At 44.5% G+C, this 23,621-nt stretch overlaps 4 protein-coding genes across 4 annotated transcripts; 2 read left to right on the forward strand and 2 right to left on the reverse strand.

The window, feature by feature from the left end:
- Nucleotides 1-1,315: 1,315 nt before the first annotated feature.
- Nucleotides 1,316-1,831, reverse strand: LOC311187630 (histone H2B-like; the record flags this gene model as incomplete). The annotated part of the gene is made up of 1 exon (XM_084258974.1): nucleotides 1,316-1,831. The coding sequence occupies one exon, from the start codon at nucleotides 1,829-1,831 to the stop codon at nucleotides 1,316-1,318; it is 516 nt and encodes a 171-aa protein (XP_084115100.1).
- Nucleotides 1,832-10,695: 8,864 nt separating this feature from the next.
- On the reverse strand, nucleotides 10,696-11,097 carry LOC311187631 (histone H2B-like; the record flags this gene model as incomplete). The annotated part of the gene is made up of 1 exon (XM_084258975.1): nucleotides 10,696-11,097. The coding sequence occupies one exon, from the start codon at nucleotides 11,095-11,097 to the stop codon at nucleotides 10,696-10,698; it is 402 nt and encodes a 133-aa protein (XP_084115101.1).
- A 2,601-nt stretch (nucleotides 11,098-13,698) lies between these two features.
- On the forward strand, nucleotides 13,699-14,100 carry LOC311187632 (histone H2B-like; the record flags this gene model as incomplete). The annotated part of the gene is made up of 1 exon (XM_084258976.1): nucleotides 13,699-14,100. The coding sequence occupies one exon, from the start codon at nucleotides 13,699-13,701 to the stop codon at nucleotides 14,098-14,100; it is 402 nt and encodes a 133-aa protein (XP_084115102.1).
- An 8,416-nt stretch (nucleotides 14,101-22,516) lies between these two features.
- LOC311187633 (histone H2B-like) lies at nucleotides 22,517-23,026 on the forward strand (the record flags this gene model as incomplete). Its single annotated transcript, XM_084258977.1, has 1 exon — nucleotides 22,517-23,026. One exon carries the CDS (start codon nucleotides 22,517-22,519, stop codon nucleotides 23,024-23,026), a length of 510 nt encoding a protein of 169 aa, XP_084115103.1.
- Nucleotides 23,027-23,621: the final 595 nt, after the last annotated feature.

The raw sequence follows: 23,621 nt of genomic DNA on the forward strand, positions 1-23,621 counted from the left end.
TCTGAAACCATCTACTGAGCTGTGATTAAAGCACGAGAGCTTTGACAGCCCTCACCCAACACATTTGAACTATAGAAATTAAATAGAAATCGAATGTGTGCGCTGTCACTGGGCTCAGATAATAATGTTTCATTATTGGTAAAACGAAAATATTTGAAAGATGAGGAGTTTGCCACGAGGTCCAAAACAAGATCATGACGGGTCATTCGCTATTCTTTTACCTTAATCGTCCTTTTAAAAGAATAGTTACTGGGGCCTCCCAGGTGGCGTAGGGGGTTAAAGCACCGCAGTATGAGGTAATCCGCAGCCTTGGCAGCGTGAGTTCTAGCCCCAGCCGGCCAGGTGCAACCAACATGGCGAGGCAGACATCTCCATTCTCGCCCACTGTACTTCATCTAGATTTTCTGTAAATGACTAAGAATGACTTTATTTACAAGTTCTACATCCAATTCACCAGTGTTAAGGCCAAATTACTTAAAAATTCAAGTGTGTCAAATATTTACTGTTTGTTTTAAAGTGCAAACTTTCAAATAAAGGGATATATTTGACACTTTGGGCCAGTGGCTGTGACTCCTGGAATCCTATCCACATGACTGTGGGGTTTGAGTTGTTCACAATGTAAATTCCTATCACCTGTGAGATGGAAGCCGAGAAGGCTGTGTGCTTTCAAAGCTGAATATTCTGAGCTGAAATAGAATGAAGCAAATTGAACTGGAATGAATGGAAGAGAAATTTCAAAAACAGGGAAATGAAAAAATGATTCAATTCTGGAAATTGTAGACATAACTACTTCTGCGTGTGATTTGGTCATGGTTTTATACTTAAATAAATTTCTTATGTGAGATAAATAACAACTATAATTATACATATAAACACAGTAAATTGGATTGTTTTATACCTTTATGTGATGCTATAAACAAGAGAAGACCCAGAGATTTCCACTGGACACTATTTGGAGATTGTGAGTGAAGGCTAAATTCTTATGGGTATATGTTTATTTTACACTTCCCATTAAGGATCCACCCAGAAAAAATCTAAGTCAGTGCCCCATGAGGGCATCTCTCATACACTATTGTTATGAGAAGTCTGTCTCCACTGACATGAAGGTTACCGCGACTGTACCAGTTTGGATCGTATTAGTTATTGAGGTAAGCAAGGGTGGGCGGCACGGGCAGGGCGCCGCCAGCTCGAGGGCCAGCGGGCCGTGTTGGGAGAGCTACAGGTCTTTTTGTGCCAAGGGAGGTGGCTCTGAAAAGAGCCTTTGGTTTGGGGGCTCTGAAAAGAGCCTGTGGTTTTGGTGGCCCTGACGAGAGGCTCACTCCGAGTGGCTGTATCTGATGACGGCCTTGGTGCCCTCACTCACGGCGTGCTTGCCGAGGTCGCCGGGCAGCAGCAGGCGCACGGCCGTCTGGATCTCCCTGGACGTGAGGGTGGCGCGCTGGGTGGAGCGGGCCAGGTGGCCGGCCTCCTGGGCGATGCGCTCGAACATGTCCTTCACGAAGGAATCCAGGACGCTCACGGCCTCCTGCGAAAGGCTCAGGCCCATGCCCATGTGGACGCACTTGAGAACCTGAGGGAAGTAGGGGGCGAAGCTCTCGCTTTGGTTCTTGGCGCGCCGCTGGCGCGCTGGCTGCTTCTGCTTGGGGGGCTGCTTGTGCTTGTGCTTGTGCTTCTGCTTCCGCTTCAGGCTCTGCGGCTTGGCTTTTGCCGGCTCCCCTGAGCCCAGGGTCTCCTCAGTCGAAGCCTCGACGGCAGGATCGGCCATTTTGGAGTCAACTTCCTGGTAGCTGGCAGGAAGGACAATGGTGCCTGCTGAGGGGCGGTGGCCCATTTATAGGGTCTGCCTTTGCTGACGTCTTGGCAATGGCCACCTCTCATTGGATCAAATGTACTGCTGAGCGGGGGCAAGCACAAGGCCAGGAGACATCGAGTCGGATGAGATTGGCTGGCTGATAGCATGGCTGAGTGGCATTTGGTGACCTCTCACCTTTCTGTAACGTCCCTCAGAAAATCGTTGAAAGCTGCCTTGTAGAACTAACGGTCATCTGAAAACGTGAACTGAGTTGTGATTAAAGCACCAGAGCTTTGCAAGTCCTCACTAAATGCGTTTTAAGTATTGAAATTAGTTTTGGCTTTGAGCGATTCTGGCGGCCACAGTCCACACAGCCATGAGGAAACAGACACCACTACTGGGTTCTTTCTCTACATCTTAAGCTCTACTTTTCCTAGAGAAAGCGCGACTAGAGCAGGAACTCCGACGTGGTCAGTAGTGTGTTCTGGAAATCAGAGCACAGGTGGAATAAACTATCTCGGGGCATTCTTCCACATTCCCATCTACTTGTGGAAGTAGCTTTCCTAAAACCTTTCTTGGCAAAGGCAGATTGGGAAGAATGTCAGGCGTGACCGACATAGACTCCAAGCGCCCCAACTGAAGAAAATCATTCTTGGGAGCAGAGCTCAGTATATTTCTCTGCTGCTATATTCAAATGAGGTGAGTGTGCTCAGTAATCTGATTGGATGGAATGTTGCGGGTACCTTGTCAATAACCATGATTTTAAATGTGATTGGATGGTTCTACCTGGCAAGGACCAATTAGAAGGCATGGAATAATTAGACTGCCTGGAAGCCTCCTGTAGCCACCGCAGAGAGCGGCTTTAAGCCGCAGTAGAGAGTATCTTAGTTTAGAAATTTTAGCTTTAGTCGGTACATTGAGTGTCTGACCTCCGCAACCGATCCTTCATGCCGGACGGCTCTGGTCGTTTATGCGGTGACCCAAAATGTACTGTTTGTGCAGCGCTAGCCACTCTGGTTAGAACAGGAACTCGCGGAATTTTGGCAGAGTCCCTGGAAAATAGGAACCTGGCTAACCTCAGATTCTGCTCCCAGACCTCAGTGATTGGGAAAATGGCAACAGCAATCTCCAAACACTGAACACAAACAGGTATCTTTATAAAAACTAAAATATCACAAAACATTCATAAATTTAAACGCTCTCTGGATGACACTTATCGTCCTAGGAAACTACTATCAGATCTCCCCTGTGGCGCAGCGGGTTGAGCTCAGCGCTGTGAAGCTGTCCACAGCCTCAGCAGTGCGGATTTGATTCCTGGCAGGCCAGTGACATTCCACATGGTGGGGCAGACCTCTCCTGTCTCCCTGCTGCTCCCCTCAGCAGTGTTTTAGGTCCGCCTGCCTGTTCTATTCCCCGCTCTGTCTCTGGTGAATTCTGTCACCCTTCTGTGCCTCTGGTCTGTACCCCAACTCTTGTATAAATAAATAGAAGTCTTTTTTTTTTAAGAAAACTACTAAGAACTGTGTAATTGTTGAATAAACATGAGTAATGTGCACTGAAAAAATGTACTAAATTGCATATATAAGGAACCTCTTTGGGGAGAAAAAGTGAAAAATTCAGATGATATTATTTTAATTTTAAAGTTATCTTTCAAATTTGTATGATAATGCATTTGAAAATATGGACAAAATGTGTGTTTTGTGGAAACTACAGATTTTAAATCCAACCCTCCACCCACAAAAGCAGTTAAGGACTAAGAAAATGATGTCATCAATGAGCTACCCAGTAAACCCCCAGGCTTCCAAAGTTTTTTAACATTAGATTAATAAGGAATAAATATTGTTTTTTATGTTTATGAAATGATATCGTATATATTATGAGGAAGTATGTTCATATTTATTTAAAGATGATGTATTGCAAAGATAGCATGAAAAAGATTTCTGAAAGATCCTATTTATAATTCAAGAGGTTAAGTTCTCAATATCAGGTGCCAAGTTAAATGATGAACAAAAGTTAAAAAAGCAGAATCCATTCAAGAAAGCAAAGATGTTTCAGAGTGCATAAAGACAGCTTAAATTCCTCAGCTAATATGATTTTTGTTTGATGGGGTAATTCTCGTCTCTGTACCATTGGTTTCATGATTCACAAAACTTGAACACTTTCATCAAGTTTTGTTTTCTCAAAAACGCTGAGTGAATTTCAAGTAAATCTCCACATGCTTGACTTAAACATCTGAAATAAAATTTCAAGAAATTGAGGGTTCTTTCCAGAGCTGTGTACATTCAGAAAAAGAGCTATGAACATGCCTAGAAGTAAAAATCATTTCGCTTCATTGCTATCATGCCATGTTGCTTTAAAATGCCAATATTTGTCATTGTGCCATACAAAAGTTTTACCCAAGTTACTCTAGCACACTGGTTATGTTCCTATTGTAGTAAAAGGTACTGTAATATATCAAATCCATTAGGAAAGTTGTGTGTTTTGACAGTCTCCCACTGTAAATTCAGAAAGTAGACGGAAGCTTTAGTAAAAGATCTTTCAAAATGCACTGTAATGTGCCTAGGAGTGCAGGGATGATGCAGACAGATAAGGAATAACAGCTTGCTCTCAAAGAAAGGAAGGAGCACAGATTTTTAACCTGATGGGTGAATGAGGGACAAAAGAACAATTGAGTAGTCATGTTGGAATTTGTTTTATGAAAAAGACTAAATTAGAACAAATAGATACTGATTACTATAAATAGCATAAGCATGAATCCAGGGGAATCTATTAATACAACAAATTTACACAACCTTTGAAAAGATCCCCTGTGCTATGTAAGACACGCAAACAAAAACACAGAAATAGAGGAAATCAAAAAGCTGCCTGGACTTTGATATTAATATTCTCCTTCATGAGATTTATTTACTTTTACCTTTCCAGTCTATAATCATTTGTTTTTAAAACCAGAAAGACAAATGAACTGCAACTATGCATTGTTCTGATTAAGGGAGTGTCAAATGAAAGCAGTTCATTCCTTACTCTCCAGTGGCTCAGGCCATAAAGCACCTGCCTGTTGCATCTTATTAAGTGAACCTGTGTGACATTTCAAGAGAAATAAGGTGACTGTCCCCAACATCACTTTCCTTGAGATGTGTGACTACTGAGTTATTTTATATTTTCACTTTCAGGCACATATGCCAAACAAACCCAAACCCCATCACATGAGTTTGGCGGGATGAAAACTATCCCAGGGGCAAGGCCAGTAATGTGAGGTTGTGAGATTCCAATTCCTGACCCATCATTGCCCTCCTCTTTGCCCATGACCTGTGATTGTTCTCAGCCCAATTAATGCAGCACGATGCTACATACCCTGGGGAATTATGTGAGAGCCTTCCCTCCAAGTGTCCTGCCAGGTGACCCCACATTAAACTGGTTCTTTCTCAAAAGCTGGAGGTGTTTTTTGACTTTTGTGCCATTGCAAGTGGGCCCGCCACAGGCAAAAGCATTTGTCCATGTCATGTACGAATGGTTTGTGCATGTTTTTCTGCTACAAGCTGGTATAATGTGACACGTCACTTTAAGAAACCTAACCACCCAGAATATTTTGTTGTGCTTTGGCAGTTTTGCACTTAGTAAATTCCAAAATCAAAGGCAAGCATTATTAAAACATGAAAATTATACCAACATTGGGCTGTGGAGTGAACTCTGGGCGCTCAGGGAGAATTAGCAAGTGGGAGGTCTCAAAAACTGGAAGACTTGGGGTTTGATGTCCAAGAAAGGAAGTCAAAAGAAGTCCACGTGATTATTCACTTCAGTAGTGGTTTAAGGCGAAGTTGGATATTTGTACTTCATCTAGTTTTTCCATTAATGGCTAAGAATGATATTCTTTACAGGTTCTACACTCAATTCGCCAGGGTTAAAACCAAATTACTTAAAAGTTCAAGTGTGTCAAATATACCTCTCTGTTTGGAATTTTGTACTTTAAAAGAAACAGTAAATATAAACAATTGAAATCCCAACAGTAGGGTCTCTCGCCACAAGTTTAACATGCTAGAAATCATATATAACTAGGGAAAAATGTGGAAAACACAAATACTAAGAATTTATCATTACACTGTAGGAAATCGAAATTAATAAAAGCCGTTGAGAGGGAAGATGAAAACAAATTGGAATTTCTTTTTACCTCCTCATAAATAATAATATTCCAATGGCAAAAGAAAGGAAGGGGTCATCTTAGCTCTCTCAATTCCTGGCGTTGCACCACTTATTTTTTTTTTGTTATATAAATATATTTTATTGTATACAATATATTATGTGGGACAAGGAGATTCTTAATATAAAACTCAAAAGAAAATCTTAAAACAGCAGTTATCCTACTAGTTAAATTAACTGTAAAGGGGTGGGTGGTAGGGGGTAACAAGTTAAGGTTTAGTTGTATAGAAAATGAGTTCATTTTTAAGTACTAATCCATAATTGTGTATAATGTCACATATGAACTTAATTACCAAAAAAATGACCTTTTTTATAATTAAACCAATCGGAAGATGCCATCTTGGTTATTTGAATATCCTCTGTAATAAACACCATTCTTCAAAGAATGCATATTATTGTATACTTATTGTATAAGTATTATACAATAAGGTCTTTCCCAAAATCTTGCATCAAATTTTTTATGAATGTCTAATTTTATATTTACCTCTCATGTAGTTATTAATGGATATAATTTACACTGGTTTCTCATTCTGCAGTTCCCTTAGTGTTTTTGAAGTGATTTTGAAGTTGAGGTGGGAAGGACAAAAAAAAGAAAAATAATTAATTAAAAGGGAGAAGTCCGGGGGCCTCCCTGGTGGCACAGGCGATTGAGCGCAGCACTCTGAAGCTGTTTGCAGCCTCTGCAGTACCGGTTCGATCCCCGCCAGCCTCGGGCAAACCCACATGGCGAGCCGACCTCTCCTGTCTCACCCTCTGCTCCCCTCAGCTGTGTACTTCGTCAGTCTGCCTGTTCTGTTCCCCGCTCTGTCTCTGGTGAATCCTCTCACCCTCCCGCGCATCTGGCCTATACCCGGGTTCTTGTATAAATAAAATAAATAAATAAAAGGGAGAAGTCAAAACCTGATGTAAATTTGCTATTCACTTCTGTTTAATTATTTGAACCACTTAATTTTATGCAAGGGGCTACAGACCCATGCCAATCCCTTCACTTTCTTTCCTTTTGGGGATGATTCCATGAAGATGTTACTAAGATGTATGTCATATAGCATTTTGCCTGTATTTTCTTGTATACATTTTATGGCTTCAGGTCTTTTGTTCAATTATTTTATGCATTTTGAGTAGGTTTTTGTGCATGGGGTGAGGTAGATGTCTAGTTTCATCCTTTTGTATGTGGTGGTCCAGATTTCCTAACACCATTCATTGAAGAATCTGTCCTTGTTCCATTGCATATTCTTTGCTCCTTTGTCAATGATTAGTTGTCCATATACGTGTTTATACTGCACTTGATAGCATGATGATAACTCCTGGCAACTGGTGCGGCAAGTTCTTTCCCCAAATCCTTTTACATGTAATCTCCAGTTTTCCAGAATGGGAGTGATGATGTCGATGAAAAGGCATATATGAAAAGGGAAGTGCAGAAGGTAAATTCTCCCCCTCATACTTCTTGTATGTGATGAAGCTTTTCTGGTATATGATCTACTTACATATCTCTTTGGAGCAAGGGAAACTTTAATGAAGGTGGGACAGTCTGTGAGTGGATCTCTCAGTGGAAAATCTTACCATTATTCCAATGGGTTCAAGAGAAATTTTGACGTTTGCAAAAGCTAGCATTTTTTCCTATTAATGCACTAAGAAAGACATCCTTTCCAGGGTTCTACATTCTGTTCACCAGGGGTAGTTCCAAATTATTTTAAAAGAGCAAATGACACTTATAAATTATATAAAGGGTGACAGCTCTTTCAGAATTTGTCTAGCAGGTTTTCCTGTCCTCACTGGAAGACCTCCCTCCCCCACCGCCAAAAACAAAACAAAACAAAATATTGTATGTTAAAACAAATCTAATAAATAAAAAGAAATGAAACCCTACAGTAAGTGTTTTCTTCACACCTGTAATGTGCTGGAATCACTGAAATAGAAAAACGAACAGAAAACTACCAGCTACTTAACATTTGTCAAAAAAACTATAAGAAAATAAAAGCCATTAGGCCAAGACAAACTTATATTGGAATTTTTTTTAAGACTTATTCATTTGCACAAGAACTGGGCTAAAGGGCAGAAGCACAGGAGGGTGAGAGAAATCACCAGAGACAGAGCCTGGGCAGAATAAGCAGACATACCAAAAACAATGTTAAGGGGAGCAGCAGGAAAGACAGGAGAGGTTTGCCCTGCCATGTGGGAATCTCCCTGGCCAGCCGAAAAGGAATCCCCTTTAAAGAGGCTACGGACAGCTTCACAGCGCACTGCACTCAGGTTGCTGTGCCACCGAAGAGGCCTACATTGGAATTTATTTTAACACAATCTAAAATGTTAACATTCAAATGAAGGAAGTGATGGAAAGAGTCATATTAGCTCTCTCACACCAATTACTTTCATGCAAGGGACAAAAGACACATCTAGATGCCTGCTGTGGACGGAAACCTTCAGCAATCACGAATTTAAAGAAGAGACTACACACACACACGCACACACACACACACACACACGCGCGCGCGTACCCTACCTAGAGCCTTTGGCTTGTGGCTCTCAGGTGGCCCGGGACAGGCCGTTCACTGGCAGCGGCTGTATCTGAGGGCGACCATGGTGGCCTGGCTCGCGGCGCGCTTGCCGGTCTCCCTGGGAGCAGCAAGCGCACTGTCCTCCGGATCTCTCTCCATGAGGTGGTGGAGCCTTGGGGCGGTCCAGGAGGAAGGCACCGTCTGCCGTGTGCTCACGGATATCATTAGGAAAATAATTTGCCGTGAACATGACTGGAATAAAATACCGATATTAAGATGAACCTGTTTCAGGACCTTGGAAGCACAGTTGGAATTAACTGTGTTGGGACGTCTCTTTCCTATCTTCCCTCTGTTTTGGAAGTGGCTTTCTTTCCTTTTGTTTTTTAAGATTTATTTACCTATGCACACAAGATCTGGGGTACAGGCCAGAGGCGAGGGAGGCGAGAGGATCCACTGGAGACAGAGCGGGAAACAGAACGGGCAGCCTGACTGAAATACTCTGCTGAGGGGAGCAGCAGGTGCGCCAGGAGAGGTCTGCTGTGCCTTGTGTGCTGCTCCCCGGCTGGCCTGGGATGGAAGTCGCGCTGCAGAGGCCGCGGACAGCCCCACAGCGCTGAGCTCAACCCCCTGCACCTCCAGGGAGGCCCCAGAAAGTGGCTTTCTTAAAGCCTTTCTTGTGAAGACAATTTAGAAAGCTGCTCAGCCAGGACCCACGGTGCTCTGGGTACCCCAGCCAGAGAGAGGCGTGCTGGCAAGGGAGCAGAGGCTATTTATATGTCCTGTATTCAAATGAGGGCTGACATACTTGCAAGTCTGATTGGCTGAAATGTGCAGGAAGCCCTGTCAATAAGCCATGATGTTCAATGTGATTGGGTGGGCCTGCTTGGCAAGGGCCAATGAGAAGGCATGGAATAATTACACCACCTAGGAGCTTCCCGCAGCAGCCCCCACAGGGAGCACTGAGAAGCCGCCAAGGAGAGCACCCTGTGGTAGAAATTTCAGCTTCAGTTCGGTGAGTGTCTGACCTCAGCCACCCAGATCCATGGTGCCAGGTGTTACACGCTGGTCTCGCTCGGGCCATTTGTCCACGGACCCCAAATCACCTGTTCCTGCCGCCCTAAGTCACTCTCACTAGAGCAGGAAATTTCGAACTCAGGGCGGAGCGCCTGAAAAACTAGGAACCCGGCTAAGTGACCACCCCTGCCGAATTCTGGTCCAAAACCTTTAACGCCAACTTGGAAGAACAGCAAAACCCACCTGCAGATACTGAAAAGAGAAACAGGCCTATTTATAAGGTGGTAAAAGAGCCTTGAACATTAACCAAAATTAAAATTCTCTCCTCATTACACTTAAGTCAACTACGTAATTGTTGAATAATGTGAGCACCGTTGACTGAAAGAAAAAAGAGTTGTAGATACACGTGACCTCAACAGTGAGGCAAAATGAATAATATAGTTAAGATTATTCTATTTAAAGGTTAGTTTTCAACTATCTATGACACCATGGAAAAACTGACCGAATGTGTCATTGGAGGAAACTCTAAGTTACAGAATTGAAACCCAAACCTCCTCCCCTCAAAAGGTTTTAAAGGCTACGACAATGAAAGAGATTGAGGTCATCAATGAGCTATCGAATAAATGGCCAGGATCCCGAAAATATTCAATGTCAGGTGAATAAGGAATAGTTTTCTGTCCTGTTAATGAAATAGTGACATAGCATGAAGGGAAAAAATATAAGAGTGTGTGTGTGTGTGTGTGTGTGTGTGTGTGTGTGTGTGTAGTAAAGTAAAGTGGTTTTATACCTTTGTGTGCTGCATATCAAGCTAAAGAGCGCCTGGAAAATTACACTGGCCACTTTGGAGAATGTGCGTGAACTCTAAATCCCTAGGGGTATATCTTCACTTTACACCTCACAGAGACCAAACCTGAAAAACCCTAAGCCAGGGCCCCTCGCGGGCATCTCTCATACACTACGGCCATGGGAAGTCCGTCTCCCCTGACATGAGGGTTACCGCGACTGCACCAGCCTCGATCGCATAGTTACTGGGGGAAGCAAGGGTGGGCGGCGCGGGCAGGGCGCCGCCAGCTCGCGGGCCAGCGGGCCGTGTTGGGAGAGCTACAGGTCTTTTTGTGCCAAGGGAGGTGGCTCTGAAAAGAGCCTTTGGTTCGGGGGCTCTGAAAAGAGCCTTTGGTCTTGGTGGCCCGGACGGGCGTCTCACTGGTGGTGGGTGTACCTGATGAGGGCCTTGGTGCCCTCACTCACGGCGTGCTTGCCGAGGTCGCCGGGCAGCAGCAGGCGCACGGCAGTCTGGATCTCCCTGGACGTGAGGGTGGCGCGCCGGGTGGAGCGGGCCAGGTGGCCGGCCTCCTGGGCGATGCGCTCGAACATGTCCTTCACGAAGGAATCCAGGACGCTCACGGTCAGCTGCGAAAGGCTCAGGTCCATGTGGATGCACTTGAGAACCCGCGGGAAGTAGGTGGCAAAGCTCTCGCTTCGGTTCTTGGCGCGCCGCCGGCGCTCTGGCTGCTTCTGCTTCAGGCTCTGCGGGCTGGCTTTTGCTGGCTCCTCGGAGCACAGGGTCTCCTCGTTCAAAGCCTCGACGCGAGGGTCGGCCATTTTGGAGTCAACTTCCCGACTGCTGCCAGGAAGCACAATGGTGGCGGCCGTGGGAGGTGGCCTATTTATAGGGGCTGCCTCCCCTGCCGTCTAGGCAATGGCCACCTCTCATTGGGTGAGATGCAACCGGGGTGGGCTGTCTCTAGGCAGACTAGGCGTCTGGTCACATGGGATTGGTTTGTCTTCTTGCAGGGCATCATGGGGGACTGGCATTTGGTGACCTCTAATCTTCCCATGAGCTCTTCAGGAAATCGGTGAAAGCTGCCCCGTACAGCAAATGGTCATCTGAAACCATCTACTGAGCTGTGATTAAAGCACGAGAGCTTTGACAGCCCTCACCCAACACATTTGAACTATAGAAATTAAATAGAAATCGAATGTGTGCGCTGTCACTGGGCTCAGATAATAATGTTCATTATTGGTAAAACGAAAATATTTGAAAGATGAGGAGTTTGCCACGAGGTCCAAAACAAGATCATGACGGGTCATTCGCTATTCTTTTACCTTAATCGTCCTTTTAAAAGAATAGTTACTGGGGCCTCCCTGGTGGCGTAGGGGGTTAAAGCACCGCAGTATGAGGTAATCCGCAGCCTTGGCAGCGTGAGTTCTAGCCCCAGCCGGCCAGGGAGCAACCCACATAGCGAGGCAGACATTTCCCGTCTCCTCTGCTGCTCCCCTCAGCAGTGCATTTCAGTGCATCTATATTGTGATGATAGAAACAGCTTGCTATTCCATTCTGAGCGCTGCATTTACACACGGGGACTGCCAGTTGACTATACTCTCAGCAGCTCGAGCAGCAAGTGTGCACTTCAGCTAGGATCCGGCTATTCCCTCTTGAAGTCATCACAACCTTGTATTTTGCAATGCAAATTCACGAATCAAAATTGAGCATTAGTGAAAAGAACATGGAGACGCTACTATACATGCTGTGAAGACTGGATGTGCCGCAGCTATTGGACCAATGTAAGATCAAAGGTGCCTTGGGCTGAAACACTAAGGCTTCCTGGTTTGCTCAGTATCAGAGACTGAAGATAAAAGCAACATGATTCTTTATCTCCCGCTTATTGCAAATTACACATCTTGATTTGGTTATTTCTGTACTGCTTTGCGGTCCTCTCTTAAGTTTTTCAATGAATGCCATTGTTTGGATAATATTGATAAAAAGTTTGAATGGGTGTTTTGGTCGCATTAATTCCTTGGGCATTCAGTGCAATTTACAATTAACACAGTGAAGGGCTTTCTCTTAATTTGTTGTTGCAGAAATTGACACCACAAGGTTATGACTGGTCATTAGGTGTCTCTTCTCCTTAATCACTGTTTAATAGAAGAGTTCCATAGTCCTACTCTTGGACTTCAACTCAAGTCTTATTTTTCATCTCTCCTTCCAAGACTCCAATTTTGATTCTTGCTTTTTCAAAGAGGGGTTATTAAGTACTAAATTTTTCACTTCAATGGAGGAGTGACTATTGGACTGTTATAACTCCAGAGCAATCCTTTAATATTTAGTGAAGAATTAAAATAAATTAGTTCCCTCTCAGGAATAACTATTATTAATATTCTGGAGTATTAACAAACCTTTTAAACTGAATTAATTGACAGTTTTCATTTCCTTTGTGTATTTTGTAATTAAAATTCAAGAATCAAAATTGAGAATTAGTAAAAAGAAAATCAAGACTATACTATATATGCTGCAAAGACAGAAATTATAAAGGTGACACCCCTGGAGTCTTGGAAGTAGAGAGAAAAAGAAAACTTGATACTGAAGTCCAAGAGTGGGAATTGGCATATGTAACTATTCATTTTTCTTACATTTATTTATTTATGCATACAAGAGCTGGGGTACAGTCCAGAGATGCGGGGAGTAGAGGATTCACCAGAGACAGAGTGGGAAGAGAACAGGCAGACTGACTGAAATGCACTGCTGAGGGGAGCAGCAGAGGAGAAGGGAAATGTCTGCCTCGCTATGTGGGTTGCTCCCTGGCCGGCGGGGGTAGAACTCACGCTGCCAAGGCTGCGGATTACCTCATACTGCGGTGCTTTAACCCCCTACACCACCAGGGAGGCCCCAGTAACTATTCTTTTAAAAGGACGATTAAGGTAAAAGAATAGCGAATGACCCGTCATGATCTTGTTTTGGACCTCGTGACAAACTCCTCATCTTTCAAATATTTTCGTTTTACCAATAATGAACATTATTATCTGAGCCCAGTGACAGCGCACACATTCGATTTCTATTTAATTTCTATAGTTCAAATGTGTTGGGTGAGGGCTGTCAAAGCTCTCGTGCTTTAATCACAGCTCAGTAGATGGTTTCAGATGACCATTTGCTGTACGGGGCAGCTTTCACCGATTTCCTGAAGAGCTCATGGGAAGATTAGAGGTCACCAAATGCCAGTCCCCCATGATGCCCTGCAAGAAGACAAACCAATCCCATGTGACCAGACGCCTAGTCTGCCTAGAGACAGCCCACCCCGGTTGCATCTCACCCAATGAGAGGTGGCCATTGCCTAGACGGCAGGGGAGGCAGCCCCTATAAATAGGCCACCTCCCACGGCCGCCACCATTGTGCTTCCTGGCAGCAGTCGGGAAGTTGACTCCAAAATGGCCGACCCTCGCGTCGAGGCTTTGAACGAGGAGACCCTGTGCTCCGAGGAGCCAGCAAAAGCCAGCCCGCAGAGCCTGAAGCAGAAGCAGCCAGAGCGCCGGCGGCGCGCCAAGAACCGAAGCGAGAGCTTTGCCACCTACTTCCCGCGGGTTCTCAAGTGCATCCACATGGACCTGAGCCTTTCGCAGCTGACCGTGAGCGTCCTGGATTCCTTCGTGAAGGACATGTTCGAGCGCATCGCCCAGGAGGCCGGCCACCTGGCCCGCTCCACCCGGCGCGCCACCCTCACGTCCAGGGAGATCCAGACTGCCGTGCGCCTGCTGCTGCCCGGCGACCTCGGCAAGCACGCCGTGAGTGAGGGCACCAAGGCCCTCATCAGGTACACCCACCACCAGTGAGACGCCCGTCCGGGCCACCAAGACCAAAGGCTCTTTTCAGAGCCCCCGAACCAAAGGCTCTTTTCAGAGCCACCTCCCTTGGCACAAAAAGACCTGTAGCTCTCCCAACACGGCCCGCTGGCCCGCGAGCTGGCGGCGCCCTGCCCGCGCCGCCCACCCTTGCTTCCCCCAGTAACTATGCGATCGAGGCTGGTGCAGTCGCGGTAACCCTCATGTCAGGGGAGACGGACTTCCCATGGCCGTAGTGTATGAGAGATGCCCGCGAGGGGCCCTGGCTTAGGGTTTTTCAGGTTTGGTCTCTGTGAGGTGTAAAGTGAAGATATACCCCTAGGGATTTAGAGTTCACGCACATTCTCCAAAGTGGCCAGTGTAATTTTCCAGGCGCTCTTTAGCTTGATATGCAGCACACAAAGGTATAAAACCACTTTACTTTACTACACACACACACACACACACACACACACACACACACACACACACTCTTATATTTTTTCCCTTCATGCTATGTCACTATTTCATTAACAGGACAGAAAACTATTCCTTATTCACCTGACATTGAATATTTTCGGGATCCTGGCCATTTATTCGATAGCTCATTGATGACCTCAATCTCTTTCATTGTCGTAGCCTTTAAAACCTTTTGAGGGGAGGAGGTTTGGGTTTCAATTCTGTAACTTAGAGTTTCCTCCAATGACACATTCGGTCAGTTTTTCCATGGTGTCATAGATAGTTGAAAACTAACCTTTAAATAGAATAATCTTAACTATATTATTCATTTTGCCTCACTGTTGAGGTCACGTGTATCTACAACTCTTTTTTCTTTCAGTCAACGGTGCTCACATTATTCAACAATTACGTAGTTGACTTAAGTGTAATGAGGAGAGAATTTTAATTTTGGTTAATGTTCAAGGCTCTTTTACCACCTTATAAATAGGCCTGTTTCTCTTTTCAGTATCTGCAGGTGGGTTTTGCTGTTCTTCCAAGTTGGCGTTAAAGGTTTTGGACCAGAATTCGGCAGGGGTGGTCACTTAGCCGGGTTCCTAGTTTTTCAGGCGCTCCGCCCTGAGTTCGAAATTTCCTGCTCTAGTGAGAGTGACTTAGGGCGGCAGGAACAGGTGATTTGGGGTCCGTGGACAAATGGCCCGAGCGAGACCAGCGTGTAACACCTGGCACCATGGATCTGGGTGGCTGAGGTCAGACACTCACCGAACTGAAGCTGAAATTTCTACCACAGGGTGCTCTCCTTGGCGGCTTCTCAGTGCTCCCTGTGGGGGCTGCTGCGGGAAGCTCCTAGGTGGTGTAATTATTCCATGCCTTCTCATTGGCCCTTGCCAAGCAGGCCCACCCAATCACATTGAACATCATGGCTTATTGACAGGGCTTCCTGCACATTTCAGCCAATCAGACTTGCAAGTATGTCAGCCCTCATTTGAATACAGGACATATAAATAGCCTCTGCTCCCTTGCCAGCACGCCTCTCTCTGGCTGGGGTACCCAGAGCACCGTGGGTCCTGGCTGAGCAGCTTTCTAAATTGTCTTCACAAGAAAGGCTTTAAGAAAGCCACTTTCTGGGGCCTCCCTGGAGGTGCAGGGGGTTGAGCTCAGCGCTGTGGGGCTGTCCGCGGCCTCTGCAGCGCGACTTCCATCCCAGGCCAGCCGGGGAGCAGCACACAAGGCACAGCAGACCTCTCCTGGCGCACCTGCTGCTCCCCTCAGCAGAGTATTTCAGTCAGGCTGCCCGTTCTGTTTCCCGCTCTGTCTCCAGTGGATCCTCTCGCCTCCCTCGCCTCTGGCCTGTACCCCAGATCTTGTGTGCATAGGTAAATAAATCTTAAAAAACAAAAGGAAAGAAAGCCACTTCCAAAACAGAGGGAAGATAGGAAAGAGACGTCCCAACACAGTTAATTCCAACTGTGCTTCCAAGGTCCTGAAACAGGTTCATCTTAATATCGGTATTTTATTCCAGTCATGTTCACGGCAAATTATTTTCCTAATGATATCCGTGAGCACACGGCAGACGGTGCCTTCCTCCTGGACCGCCCCAAGGCTCCACCACCTCATGGAGAGAGATCCGGAGGACAGTGCGCTTGCTGCTCCCAGGGAGACCGGCAAGCGCGCCGCGAGCCAGGCCACCATGGTCGCCCTCAGATACAGCCGCTGCCAGTGAACGGCCTGTCCCGGGCCACCTGAGAGCCACAAGCCAAAGGCTTTAGGTAGGGCGCGCGTGTGTGTGTGTGTGTGTGTGTGTGTGTGTGTGTGTGTATGTGCGTGTAGTCTCTTCTTTAAATTCGTGATTGCTGAAGGTTTCCATCCACAGCAGGCATCTAGATGTGTCTTTTGTCCCTTGCATGAAAGCAATTGGTGTGAGAGCTAATATGACTCTTTCCATCACTTCCTTCATTTGAATGTTAACATTTTAGATTGTGTTAAAATAAATTCCAATGTAGGCCTCCGCGTTGGCACAGCGGGCTGAACGCTGTGCTGTGAAGCTGTCTGGCGCCTCTGTAGCGCGTATTGGATTCCAGGCCTTCCAGGGAAACCTGGTGGGGCAGACCTCTCCTGACTATCCTGCTCCCTTCAGCAGTGTATTTCAGTCAGTCTGCCTGTCCCCCAGCTCTGCCTTCTGGTGAATTCTCTCACCCTTCCGCGCTTCTCGCCTGTAGCCCACTTCTTGTATAAATAGGCAAATCTTTAAAAAATAAATAAAGGAAATCTTTAAAAAAAATAAATTCCAGGGCCTCCCCGGTGGCGCAGCGGTTGAGTGCTGGGTTGCGAAGCTGCCTGAAGCCTCCGCGGTGCCGGTTCGATCCCCGGCTGCTCCCCGGCCACCGGAGGTGGGTCCCACTTGGTGTGCAGACCTCTGCTGCCGCCCGCTGCTCCCCTCAGCAGTGTACTTCGGTCCTTCTGCCTGCTCTGCTCCCCGCTCTGGCTTTGGTGAATTCTCTCACCCTCCCGCGCTTCTGACTGTACCCAGTGCTTGTATAAATAAATAAATAAAACTTTAAAAAAATTGAGAGGAGACACTCTTTAAAATAAATAAATAAATAAATAAAATAAATAAATTCCAATATGTTTGTCTTGGCCCAATGGCTTTTATTTTCTTAAAGTTTTTTTTTGACAAATGTTGAGTAGCTGGTGGTTTTTTTGTTTTTCTATTTCAATGATTTCTAGCACATTATATGTGTGAAAAAAACCCTTACTGTAGGGTTTCATTTCATTTTATTTTTAGATTGTTTTAATGCAGAATATTTGTTGTTGTTGTTTTGTAGGGGTCTTCCAGTGAGGACCGGAAAACCTGCTAGACAAATTCTGAAAGAGCTGTCACCCTTTATATAATTTATAAGTGTCATTTGCTCTTTTAAAATAATTTGGAACTACCCCTGGTGAACGGAATGTAGAACCCTGGAAAGGATGTCATGCTTAGTGGATTAATAGGAAAAAATGCTAGCTTTTGCAAACGTCAAAATTTCTCTTGAACCCATTGGAATAATGGTAAGATTTTCCACTGAGAGATCCACTCACAGACTGTCCCACCTTCATTAAAGTTTCCCTTGCTCCAAAGAGATATGTAAGTAGATCATATACCAGAAAAGCTTCATCACATACAAGAAGTATGAGGGGGAGAATTTACCTTCTGCACTTCCCTTTTCATATATGCCTTTTCATCGACATCATCACTCCCATTCTGGAAAACTGGAGATTACATGTAAAAGGATTTGGGGAAAGAACTTGCCGCACCAGTTGCCAGGAGTTATCATCATGCTATCAAGTGCAGTATAAACACGTATATGGACAACTAATCATTGACAAAGGAGCAAAGAATATGCAAAGGAACGAGGACAGTTTCTTCAATAAATGGTGTCAGGAAAACTGGACCACCACAAACAAAAGGATGAAACTAGACATCTACCTCACCCCATGCACAAAAACCTACTCAAAATGCATAAAATAATTGAATGAAAGACCTGAAACCATGAAATGTATACAAGATAATACAGGTAAGATGCTATATGACATAGATTTCTGTACCATCTTTATGGAATGATCCCCAAAAGCAAAGAAAGTGAAGGGAGTGGCATGGGTCTGTAGCTCCTTGCATAATATTAAGTGATGCAAGGCCAGGAACTGAGAGAGCTAAGATGACCCCTTCCTTTCTTTTGCCATTGGAATATTATTATTTATGAGGAGGTAAAAAGAAATTCCAATTTGTTTTCATCTTCCCTCTCAACAGCTTTTATTAATTTCAATTTCCTACAGTGTAATGATAAATTCTTAGTATTTGTGTTTTCCACATTTTTCCCTAGTTATTTATGATTTCTAGCATGTTAAACTTTTGGCGAGAAACCCTACTATGGGATTTCAATTGTTTATATTTACTGTTTCTTTTAAAGTACAAAATTCCAAACAGAGAGGTATATTTGACACACTTGAACTTTTAAGTAATTTGGTTTTAACCCTGGTGAATTGGGTGCAGAACCTGTAAAGAATGTCATTCTTAGCCATTAATGGAAAAACTAGATGAAGTACAAGCATCCAACTTCACCTTAAACCACTACTGAAGTGAATAATCATGTGGACTCCTTTTGACTTCCTTTCTTGGACATCAAACCCCAAGTCTTCCAGTTTTTGAGACCTTCCACTTGCTAATTCTCCCTGAGATCCCACACTCCACAACCCAATGTTGGTACAATTTTCATGTTTTAATAATGCTTGCCTTTGATTTTGGAATTTACTAAGTGCAAAACTGCCAAAGCACAACAAAATATCCTTAAAATTATAGGAGCGTGTAGCAGAAAAGCATGCACAAACCATTTGTACATGACATGGACAAATGCTTTTGCCTGTGGCGGGCCCACTTGCAATGGCACAAAAGTCAAAAAACACCACCAGCTTTTGAGAAAGAACCAGTTTAATGTGGGGTCACCTGGCAGGACACTTGGAGGGAAGGCTCTCACATAATTCCCCAGGGTATGTAGCATCGTGCTGCATTAATTGGGCTGAGAACAATCACAGGTCATGGACAAAGAGGAGGGAAATGATGGGTCAGGAATTGGAATCTCACAACCTCACATTACTGGCCCTGCCCCTGCGTTAGTTTTCATCCCGCCAAATTCATGTGATGGTGTTTTGGGTTTGTTTGGCATATGTGCCTGAAAGTGAAAATATAAAATAACTCAGTAGTCACACATCTTGAGGAAAGTGATGTTGGGGACAGTCATCTTATTTCTCTTGAAATGTCACTCTGGTTCACTTAACAAAATGTAACAGGGGTGGCCTCCCTGCTGGCCCAGGTGGTGGAGCGCAGTGCTGTGTAGCTGTCTGCAGCCTCTGCAGAGCAGGTTGGATCCAGGCCCGCCTGGCAGATACCCACATGACGTGGCAGACCTCTTCTGTCTCGCCTACTGCTCCCCTCAGTGAATTTCAGACAGTCTGCCTGTTTTGTTCCCCGCTCTTTCTGGTGAATCCACTCACCTTCCCACACATCTGGCCTGTACCCCAGTTCTTGTATGCATGAATAAATAAATTAAAAAATGTAACAGGCAGGTGCTATATGTCCTGAGCTATTGAGAGTAGGGAATGAACTGCTTTCATTGGACACTCCCTTAATCAGAAAAATGAATAGTTGCAGGTCATGTATAGTTGCAGGTCATTTCATTTTCTGTTTTTAAAACGAATGATTATAGACTGTAAAATATACAAACAAATAAATCTCACGAAGTACAACATTAGTGTCAAACTCCAGGCAGTTCCTTCAAATTTCTGATTTCATCAATTTCTGTGCTTTTTGCTTGAAGGTTTGTGGAATTTTTATTGTATTAATAGTTTCCCCTGGATTCATGCCTATGCTATTTGTAGTTATGTCATTGTTCTTATTTAGTCTTTTTCATAAAACAACATTCCAACATGACTGCTCAATTGTTCTTTTGACCCTCATTCACCCATCAGGTTAAAAATCTGTGTTCCTTCCTTTCTTTGACACAAGCTGTTATTCCTTATCTGTCTGTATCATACCTGCACTCCCAGACACATTAGAGTGCATTTTAAAGGATCTTTTACTAAAGCTTCCGTCTACTTTCTGAATTTACACTGGGAAACTGTCAAAACACACAACTTTCCCAATGGATTCGATATATTACAATACCTTTTTCTACAATATGAACATAACCAGTGTGCTAGAGTAACTTGGGTAAAACATTTGTATGGCACAATGACAAATACTGGCATTTTAAAGCAACATGGCATGATATCAATGAAGTGAAATGATTTTTACTTCCGGGCATGTTTATAGCTCTTTTTCAGAAATTACACATCTCTGAAAAGAACCTTCGCTTTCGCAAAATTTTATTTCAGTGTTGAAGTCAATCATGTGGAGATTTAATTGCAATTGACTTGGCGTTTTTTGTTTTATTTCTGGAACTTCTTTGCACTAAATCCCTTCTTTAAGTCCTTTTATGAGATTTCCCATTATACCCCATAACGGTAATAATAGTCCTGATGAAAGTGTTCTAGTTTTGTGATTCTTGAATCCAATGGTATTGAGACTAGTATTACCCCATCGAGCAAAAATCATATTAGCCATATTAGCTGGTACTGAGAAGAATTGATGATTGTGTTTTCCGTTTAACATCATAAAGTGTATCATGTTTGTCTTTTATGCACTTGAAATATGTTTGATTTCTTGAATGGATTCTGCTTCATCAACTTTTGTTCATCATTTACCTTGACACTAGATACAATTGCTATTTTTTTCAAGAATTTAACCTCCTGATTTATAAATAGGATCTGTCAGAAACCTTTTTCATGCTATCTTTGCATTACATCTTCCTGAAACAAATATGAACATACCCCTTCATAATATATATGATATCATTTCATAAACATAAAAAACAATATTTTTTCCTTATTAATCTGACATTAAAAATTTTTGGAAGGCCGGAGGTTTACTGGGTAGCTCATTGATGACATCATTTTCTTAGTCCTTAACTGCTTTTGTGGGTGGAGGGTTGGATTTAAAATTTGTAGTTTCCACAAATCACACATTTTGTCCATATTTTCAAATGCATTATCATACAAATTTGAAAGATAACTTTAAAATTAAAATAATGCCATCTGAATTTTTCACTTTTTCTCCCCAAGGAGTTTATTTATATATGCAATTTAGTACATTTTTTCAGTGTGCAATATTCATGTTTATTCAACAATTATACAAGTCATAGTATTTTTCTAGGACATAGGTATCATCAAGAGAGATTTTTAAATTTACAAATGTTTTACGATATTTTAGTTTTTATAAAGATTCCTGTTTGTGTTCAGTGTTTGGAGATTGCTGTTGCCATTTTCCCAATCACTGAGGTCTGGGAGCAGAATCTGAGGCAATGGTTAGCCAGGTTCCCATTTTCCAGGGACTCTGCCATAATTCCGCAAGTTCCTGTTCTAACCAGAGTGGCTAGCGCTGCACAAACAGTACATTTTGGGTCACCGCATAAACGACCAGAGCCGTCCGGCATGAAGGATCGGTTGCGTAGGTCAGACACTCAATGTACCGACTAAAGCTAAAATTTCTAAACTAAGATACTCTCTACTGCGGCTTAAAGCCGCTCTCTGCGGTGGCTACAGGAGGCTTCCAGGCAGTCTAATTATTCCATGCCTTCTAATTGGTCCTTGCCAGGTAGAACCATCCAATCACATTTAAAATCATGGTTATTGACAAGGTACCCGCAACATTCCATCCAATCAGATTACTGAGCACACTCACCTCATTTGAATATAGCAGCAGAGAAATATACTGAGCTCTGCTCCCAAGAATGATTTTCTTCAGTTGGGGCGCTTGGAGTCTATGTCGGTCACGCCTGACATTCTTCCCAATCTGCCTTTGCCAAGAAAGGTTTTAGGAAAGCTACTTCCACAAGTAGATGGGAATGTGGAAGAATGCCCCGAGATAGTTTATTCCACCTGTGCTCTGATTTCCAGAACACACTACTGACCACGTCGGAGTTCCTGCTCTAGTCGCGCTTTCTCTAGGAAAAGTAGAGCTTAAGATGTAGAGAAAGAACCCAGTAGTGGTGTCTGTTTCCTCATGGCTGTGTGGACTGTGGCCGCCAGAATCGCTCAAAGCCAAAACTAATTTCAATACTTAAAACGCATTTAGTGAGGACTTGCAAAGCTCTGGTGCTTTAATCACAACTCAGTTCACGTTTTCAGATGACCGTTAGTTCTACAAGGCAGCTTTCAACGATTTTCTGAAGGACGTTACAGAAAGGTGAGAGGTCACCAAATGCCACTCAGCCGTGCTATCAGCCAGCCAATCCCATCCGACTCGATGTCTCCTTGCCTCGTGCTTGCCCCCGCTCAGCAGTACATTTGATCCAATGAGAGGTGGCCATTGCCAAGACGTCAGCAAAGGCAGACCCTATAAATGGGCCACCGCCCCTCAGCAGGCACCATTGTCCTTCCTGTCAGCTACCAGGAAGTTGACTCCAAAATGGCCGATCCTGCCGTCGAGGCTTCGACTGAGGAGACCCTGGGCTCAGGGGAGCCGGCAAAAGCCAAGCCGCAGAGCCTGAAGCGAAAGCACAAGCACAAGCACAAGCACAAGCAGCCCCCCAAGCAGAAGCAGCCAGCGCGCCGGCGGCGGGCCAAGAACCAAAGCGAGAGCTTTGCCCCCTACTTCCCTCAGGTTCTCAAGTGCGTCCACATGGGCCTGAGCCTTTCGCAGGAGGCCGTGAGCGTCCTGGATTCCTTCGTGAAGGACATGTTCGAGCGCATCGCCCAGGAGGCCGGCCACCTGGCCCGCTCCACCCAGCGCGCCACCCTCACGTCCAGGGAGATCCAGACGGCCGTGCGCCTGCTGCTGCCCGGCGACCTCGGCAAGCACGCCGTGAGTGAGGGCACCAAGGCTGTCATCAGATACAGCCACTCGGAGTGAGCCTCTCGTCAGGGCCACCAAAACCACAGGCTCTTTTCAGAGCCCCCAAACCAAAGGCTCTTTTCAGAGCCACCTCCCTTGGCACAAAAAGACCTGTAGCTCTCCCAACACGGCCCGCTGGCCCTCGAGCTGGCGGCGCCCTGCCCGTACCGCCCACCCTTGCTTCCCCCAATAGCTATATGATCCAGGCTGGTACAGTGGCAGTAACCTTCATTTCAGGGGAGCCAGACTTCCCATGGCGGTAGAGAGATGTATGAGAGATGCCCGCAAGGGGCGCTGGCTTAGATTTTTTCGATGTTGGTCTCTAGTGGGAAGTGGAAAGTGAACGTATACCCTTAAGGACTTAGGGTTCATGCTCATTCTCCAAATAGTGTCCAATGGAATTACCCAGGTGTTCTTTAGCTTGTTATGGCAGCATATAAAGGTGTAAAATTGTCCAGTTTACACTGTTATATGTGTGTGTGTGTTACTTCCCTCATATTAGAAACACAGTTAAATATGTTAATGAGATCCAAACACCATGCCGATATAGCTAGACACAAATTTCCAGACATTCTTCAATTTTTTATTTCTGTGGTCTGAAATTCCTCTCTCA

Source organism: Talpa europaea (genome assembly GCF_964194135.1).
Source record: "Talpa europaea genome assembly, chromosome: X".
In the NCBI taxonomy this organism is placed as follows: Eukaryota; Metazoa; Chordata; class Mammalia; order Eulipotyphla; family Talpidae; genus Talpa; species Talpa europaea.